General features: G+C 37.2%; 1 protein-coding gene and 1 pseudogene across 1 annotated transcript; both read left to right on the plus strand.

Annotated features, from left to right (window-relative positions):
* The first annotated feature begins 458 nt into the window (after nt 1–458).
* Nucleotides 459–3,132, plus strand: LOC125592540 (annotated as a pseudogene).
* Nucleotides 3,133–3,947: 815 nt separating this feature from the next.
* LOC125593208 (probable disease resistance protein At5g63020) lies at nt 3,948–7,813 on the plus strand. The gene is made up of 4 exons (XM_048769484.1): nt 3,948–6,597; nt 6,891–7,141; nt 7,326–7,393; nt 7,490–7,813. The coding sequence occupies exons 1-3, from the start codon at nt 4,882–4,884 to the stop codon at nt 7,336–7,338; spliced, it is 1,980 nt and encodes a 659-aa protein (XP_048625441.1). The 5' UTR covers nt 3,948–4,881; the 3' UTR covers nt 7,339–7,393; nt 7,490–7,813.
* Nucleotides 7,814–8,159: the final 346 nt, after the last annotated feature.

Genomic DNA, 8,159 nt, shown 5'->3' on the forward strand with positions numbered 1-8,159 from the left:
TGGTAAATATTGATTATACCCTTAATGAATTAAATATATAAATTAGTAAAAAAAATAAAAACAAATTTGATTTTTTAATAATATAATTGATTAATCCTAATAATAATAAGAATTATCCAAAATCTAAAAATATACTTTATTATAAAATATAATTCCTATATATATTATAATAAGATAATTCTTATTATATTGTGTTGTTATCTTATATATTGTATTGTTATCTTGAAATAATATTTTTCTATTATAAAAATTGAAAATTAAAATATGAAATTATTTATAATTAAATATTAATAAAAAAGAATTTGTATAAATAAAAAAGTCATATATAAATAATTTGATGTTTGATTTAAAACTTTTAATATATAAATAAAAATTTATCATACTGATTTTTCTGAATTAATAAAACATAAACTAATAAATGTTCACAAAAAGATAGATCCGCATGTGCGGGCAAAACACCTAGTTATTAAATACTTGCAAATTATTTACAAGTAACAAGTAATGAAACAAGTCAAGTAACTTGCAAGTCCGTCAATTTTTAACAAATACTTGAAATTGTAAGTATTCGGTTTTAGTAAACCAAGTACAAGTAAATTATTTACGACTCGTATAAATGAAGCCGAGTACCAAGTATACTGAAAATACAAAGTACCGGCTTGTGCCCACCCTTGATTCTCATCGGTGTTATAGTCTCTCTTTTTTTTTTGTCAACCATTTTGATTCGATAAGCCCGAAGGCAAGGAGTACAACTTGTGCTTATCACATAATACAGACTTAATACACATGTAAGCAGAATAAAGAACAAACAGCTACGTGTCATAAGAAACACATGCAAATCGGATTTCACTGTTGTCTTGCCGCTGGCATGGACTATGCCGGTTCTTCCGTCTTGTTCTTCATCACCCAACTGTTCCTCTCTATATTTGCACTCCTTTAACTCCGATCTTCCGCCATAGCCACCGCTTGAAATTAAAACTCATGTCTTCTCCGGTTGTTAAAGCGAGAGTAACCGAACTGATTGAAGAGCAGAATCTTCGTCAGACCATCCTAAACTTAGTAGGATGCTAACTCTACTGGATCTCCCTTGAATCAGCCATAGAATTTCATCAACACTTCATCCTTCCCGCAAGGATACTTTACTCCGATGTCAATTTTCGAATCCATATATTTGGATGAGTAAAGATTGACTCCCATCTGGAAAAGAATCTATGCATAACCTTTGAAGAACAAGCGTTAACCCAAGCAAGTTGGAATTTAATTGAAAGTATGCGGAAGAGGAGGAGACCATAATACTAGAATTTATTAGGATTCAACCAAAACAGAGAAAGATAGGAATGATAATTGGCTCTGAAATTGGTTGAATTATCATTACAAAATCGCCAAACGCGAAGGGGTTTTATTTTCATTCCTTTTGTAAATGATTTTGAATATTATTAACACAGGGGTTTCCACAAACTTTTAGTCACAGTCTTTACAGAGGACGAGAGTGTATGTCTGCCTCCCTGACCATCTCGCCTGAGAAGTGATTCCATTTCTTAACTGCTAAAGCTTACTTGCGACTACGAAGACGACAGTCTCCATTTTCTGAGGTATCTAGACATGTTCCGTGACATATGTTAATAGGGTTTTTCTTATCTTGCTTGATTTATCAGTTTCTGTTGCTGCATGATGTCGTTTTACAGATAAGAATCATTTCTGTTTTATTTTTTTAGGGCTCGAAAATCAGAGACACGAGTTTTGCATTTTAGGGATTTATCCCACCCTTGCTGTTGTTTTACCAAAACTATGATTTTTCTTATACATTGAAAACCAAAGACATGGGTTTGCCTTCTTTCAGGGTTTTGTCCTGAGAATTTCAGTTTTTTTTTTTTTTGAGTTGGTTGTAGGACTGTCGTAGTCATGGCTGAAATAGAGGTTCCGGTGTACTGTTACTGGAACGGTTGCATCAAGTATGGACTGGAGGGTGTATACTATGAAGGAGGATCCACTCATAAAAAAGATTATAGTCAATCCTAAGATTGCATTAAACAGATTGTTGGATGAGATGTATGTGCTTACTGGAGGAGATAAGCAGAGATCTAAAGTTAAAATATTTGGTAGATATCCTTCACTTGTTGTTGGACGATCCAAGAGACAATGTTTGGAGACAATGATTGAGGTTCCAAGAAAACATCCTTCTGTCAAGATTGTGGAATTGTATTTGGAAGTGAAGCCTGATGGAGTTGTTGATCCTGTTGTTAGTTCCTCGAAACGACAGAGGAGGACTGATATAGCTGTTAAGTTAGAGAGGGATAACCGTAACATGTTGATTGAAGAGGGAGACATTGGCAATGTTGGAGATGGTCACATGACAGACATCATTTCGCACAAGGATTTGGAAAAAGAGTCCAGTAGTTCTGGTGTTTTGTCTTTCTAGTTTGTGGCTTGACGATAATGACTTGCAGGTAGGATGGTGCTTCAAAGATGCAGATGAGCTGAAGAAGGCAGTGGAGTGGAGTGGAGTGGTGTAGTGTTCCATTAAAGGAATGCAAAAGTGTCTTCTAGTATGAGAGACTGGGCCGGACGAGTGTATGTTTGAGTGCGTGAGATGGAAATGCAAGTGGTCTCTCGGGGCCGCTAGAATGGAAAAGCACGGTCTTTTTGAAATAATCAAGTACACTGGCCCACATACTTGTCGTCCCATCGAGCCAAAAAGTTTTAATTCAGAGTTCGAAGCAGATGAGACCGAACGTTTAGTTAGAGTAAAACCAAAGCTGTCAGTTGCGGAATTGAACAATTGGTGGAAAGGCTTAATTGGATATGAGATTGAAACCAAGGACGTGCGGGCTCTGCAAAAGAGGAAACTATTAAAAGAGTGTTTGGAGATTGGGATCAGCGTTTTGAAGATCTGCCCTAGTTAATGTATGCCTTTCGTTCATCTGATGGACTGATTGTGGATTGGAAGATATAATCTTTTTCCTAATCCCAAGTTTGCATCCTTCGGTGGGGGTGTTTTGGGCATTTTGATAGTCCATCCAAGGGTTATCATGGATTCTGTCTGAAACAGTTCTCGATTCAGTTCTGTCGCGATTTCCCAGGCTTAGAGAGTCTCGTGAACCTAGCTTGATCGACAAGTCAGAAGGAAAAATTTGAAAACCACATAGAGACCATTAAAAAAAAAAAAGAGAACCCAGGAGCTTGGAGAAGGTTAGACCAAATCCCACAAAAGCAGTGGGCGTTGGTTTCTGACAGCGGTCGGAGATACGGGATCATGGAAATAAATACCGCAGCTCTGTTTTCAGACTCTAGAGCCTTTGAGCTGGCTGCTGCTCATGTACTGACGGGTTTCGTTCTGCTGATTGTTTCCTCCAGTCATTCCTCCGCCATCAACACAAAATAACAGGAAGAGCTGAGAAATGTAAATTTTCATCTGAACCGAACCTGGCTTTTTAGTAGTATGTTTTATGCAGTATCTTGGGACTTTCGGAAGTAGGGTTTAATTTTGCAGTGTAGATGCTGTAATGGAAACAAAACGTGTGTTGATGTTTTTTTTTTTTGGTATGTGATGCTTAATCCGGTTTTTGCGAGAATGTTATGATGAACCGATACAAAAAGCAAAGCTAAACCGGATCCTTAAATGAATCCAACCTTCATCGATCTTCTTCTGCACCACCATCTCATGTCCCATCGGAACTTGTTGTTTAGCTCCTCCGTTGATACATGTACCACATCTGATGATAATATAAATCTAACTTCTCGAGGTGGGTTCATAACTCTTCTAATGTAGAATGTGCGATCTTCGTGGGTTTATTGTGCAAAAATACATTAAGAGTATGAAGTTTCGTACTCGTGTAATATATATAGAAGACAAAAAGTAACTCAACCATCTACAATGAGGGTGTTGAATAAAAGATTCAACTGTTGAATCACTATAATGAAGGTGTTGAAAAATGAAATCTGATGATGTAGATTACTTGGGTATTAGAAAAGATTCAACATGTTGAATAAGAAGAAAGTGGGTCCACCGACACATGTCATTTTTTGAAGATTTTTGATTTTTTCATTTCCTCTTACTTATTTAAAATCAATATTCACATTATAAATTAAATATTTTATTTTTATATTTTATACGAAAATTTATCATTTAAAATTTTCTATAAATAGAAACTCGGTTAATTTAATTTGGATATATAAAAAAATAATTATTAATTAGTAAAATAGGGTGTTGAATTTTATTCAACAAAACCATTGTAGTGTATAAAAGTTGAATGTGTGTTGAATGATTACATGGAAGAAAGAGAAAATGAGATGAAATGTTAAAAGATGAAGTGGAGGGTTTAAAATATGAAAACCATTGTATATGGTCTAATATTCTCGTTTACGTAACAATAACGAGGTAAAAGATTCCCACCAAATGAGTTAAGAGCATGATTAACCCGGGGTTCTTAGTACGGGGTTCTTAGCGGAAGTTAAGAAACTGTGTTTTAACTTTTAACTAAAAAGACTAAGAACCGGTTTTTAAATAAAGAATTTAAGAACCGGTTTTTAACTTTTTTAGTTAAAAGTTAAGAAACAGTTTCTTAATTTCCACTAAAAAATCCACCGTAAGACCTACGGGTTAACATTGTTCTAATGGTAGTAGAATAACAAATAAGATTTAAAGGACTTGTACGATTATATATTTTATTATTTAGCACATGCACTCAACGACGACTTGAAGTCAATGAAGAAAAGTATCAAGATCTAAAAGTAAGAACAACCTTCAAGGTTAACCATTTGAGCCGACAGATGAGCTCTTTCCCCTCAGTCTTACTTTCATCTTTATAATAAACCACTGATATCTTTGTTACAACATACTTCTTTCTTTTTTTCTTGGTTGCTACTAATTGCTATTGTTGAGAGATGGAAGTAACATGTTTGGGAGCAGATGAAGCATGGGACTTATTCCGCGAGAAAGTTGGTGAAGTGACCTTAGAAAGTCACCCTGACATCCCTGCGCTGGCGAGAATAGTTGTTGAAAGATGCAGAGGCTCACCACTGGCAGTTAGCGTTATCGGCGTGGCTATGGCAGGCAAGAGCTTGGTGCAAGAATGGAGGTATGCAGTCGACGCTTTGACTTTATCTGCGGCTAAGTTTTCAGGTATGGAAGATGAGATCCTTCCGGTTTTGAAGTTTAGCTACGATAGTTTGAAGGATGAGAGAGTGAAACTGTGTTTCCAATATTGTGCTTTATTCCGTAAGGGTGAACACATATGGAAAGATCATTTGGTAGAGTATTGGGTAGATGAAGGCATTATAGATGGGAAAGAAGATAGATACAGAGCAGAAGAGGAGTGCTACGATATAATAAGATACCTCGTTCGTGCTTGTCTATTGGTTGAGCATCAATATGGCAACGCAGTGACCATGCCTAGCCTGGTTCGTGAGCTGGCCTTGTGGGTAGCATCAAATTTTGGGGAGGAGAAAGAAAACTTTATTGTGAAACCCAATGAAAATCTTGGTGAAGTTCCAAATGTCAAGGACTGGGGACAAGTGAGTAGGATGTCATTGTCGGAAAATAAGATCAAGAAAATAAGTTGCAGTCCAGTTTGTCCTAAGCTTAGAACCCTGTTACTCGGGTCTAATAACCTGGAGAAGATCTCAAGTGGGTTCTTTATGTGTATGCCTAATCTTGTGGTTTTGGATCTAGCAGCAAACATTGGCCTCAGAGAGCTACCTGATGGGATTTCTAGGCTCATCTCTTTGCAGTATCTCGACTTGTCACATACAGATATAAAGCAACTGCCTCTAGCAAGTTTAAAAGAGTTGAAAAGGCTTCAACACCTGAACCTTGAGTTTACAGGCTTCCTCAAAGAAATTTCTGGGATATCAAGTTTATCTAACTTGCAAGTTTTGAAGCTCTATGCTTCCTTTGATTTAGATATCAATCTCGTGGAGGAACTACAGCTTCTGAAGCATTTAAAAGTCTTAACAGTCTCTGGAGGTGATGCCTATGTCTGGGAACAGTTGATGAGTAATCCTAGATTAGCTAGTTGCACTCGCAATATGTATTTTTACAAATGTGAAGCAGGAGAAACTGGCATATCAATTGCAGCGACTTCTAGTAGGCTTGAAGACCTTACAATGCATGAGTCGAACATAAGAGAGATAAAGATTGATCAGAGTAGTCCAAAAACCATGTGCAACTTCCAGTACCTTGTCAAAGTGGAGATAAGTGAATGCCAAGGTCTGCTGGACTTGACGTGGTTGCTCTTTGCTCCGAATCTTGGTTGGCTAGATGTTAACGAATCACCGCAAATCGAAGAAATAATAAGCAAAGAGAAAGCTGCCAGGTTTATGAATGGTGAAGCAGATGAGACTATGATGCCCTTTCTCAATTTGAAACACCTTGATTTAGCTTATCTGGACCAACTGAGTAGCATCTACTGGAGTCCTTTGTCTTTTCCATGCCTAATGAAAATCAGTATTTTCGGCTGTCCGAATCTCTTGAGACTACCTCTTGGTTCCAGCAGCGCCAACGGCTGTAACCTTGTCATTCATGGAGAGGAAGAGTGGATAGAGGAGCTTCAATGGGACGAGGAAGATACTAAGGAACAGTTCACCCTGAAAGGTCGGAAGGTTAGTTTTTTAGAGTATCTCCAACCTCATTCCATTTCTTATTCCAAAATAGAATTTAGAGCAAGAAATACTCCAAAATCTACTCCAATTTCTACTCCATTATAGAGTAAAAAATAAGATTATTACTCCATTTTCTACTCCAAAATAGAGTAGGATTGGAGTAAACTCAACTCCATTACGAAGTTTCATTTTGAACTAAAAGAATGGAATGATGAGATGATTTTATTGGTATAACCTTCTGTAGGTTTATGAGTCACTTGTTTGATTTTGACATCTTGGAAACCTTTTTGCAGAGTGAGCCTGTGGCTGCGTATCCACAAAACCAGTCGGAGTTAGAAATGTTGAGGAAGAGAGTAGTGGATCTTGAAGAAGAGAACAGATCAATCAAACAACGGCTTGAGAGGATAGAGAGGTTTTTATGGCAGCAACAGCAACTGCAGCAGGCAAGGGCGCACCAGCAACCAACAACGGGCATGCTTCCACCACAAACTGTAATTCACCAACAGAGGCAATCCCAAAGAACACCTCCAGACATGCCATCAAAGTATGTTTTTGTTTTCATTCTTATCTACATTTAGGTACTATATTTTATCTTATTTTCAACAATAGCTACTCTAATTTAAAAGAAAAACGCCTGAACATTTAGGTACTATCTGGAAAAGGTAACTATCCTTTTCTATAAAGTGATATCTCGCATTTGATGATCCTAGTGCCTCTTAACTCTGCAGATTAGATAAATGAAAGAAATATACTTACCAGATATGAATGCTAAATACTAGAGAGCAAGTTGTAGAAGGTAAGTAAGTTAATAATTATCTTCTTCCTTTTTGTTCTTACTACTTGGACAATAGTTTCAATCTATATGTGTTTGGTGTTTTTTTCACTCGAACAGGAGTCTCAGAGCAGTTTGAGAAATCGAAGAAGTTGAAGGCAATGTGTTTCAAGGAGTGGATAGCAGGAGGACCAGATTACACGTTTCTTGAATATGAAAAGCCAAGCCAGACAACATTCAATATCAATTTCATTAAATAAGAAGAAACTTTATGTTCATTTTCCGTTAAGTGTTGTTATCTCTTTAAATTGCTCTGTTTCTAGCATGATTCTGTCAAGTTGTGATACGATATGAACACAAATGCTTTCTTTCTTGATTTGTGTATGGTTTTCTGCAGCATTTCTCATCTATATGCTGCACCATGAACATTAGCTTTGAGAATAACCCATCTGTTGAGAGAATTTTGATGCTTCACAGTTCACACATAAGCATGAGCATTCTATTTTCGGTTTGGTTCCGGTTCGTTTTTTTGGTTTTTGTTTTTTTTTCTTTTTTTTTATAACCCCGGTATCTGAATGCTTTTGAAAGAGACCCGACTAACGCCTAATGACCGTCCACCAGAGCTGAGCCAGGGAGCCCACCAAAGGCATCCGGGGGGGGGGGGGGGGGCTTTTGCACCCCCATTTTAATCGATGGTGGCCGGGACTCGAACCTAGGTGACGGAACTCACATCGGTGAGCCCTTTACCACAAGGCCACAAGCGCCTGGTTTGCTTTTTGGTTTTCTGATA

Source organism: Brassica napus, chromosome C9 (genome assembly GCF_020379485.1).
Source record: "Brassica napus cultivar Da-Ae chromosome C9, Da-Ae, whole genome shotgun sequence".
NCBI lineage: Eukaryota > Viridiplantae > Streptophyta > Magnoliopsida > Brassicales > Brassicaceae > Brassica > Brassica napus.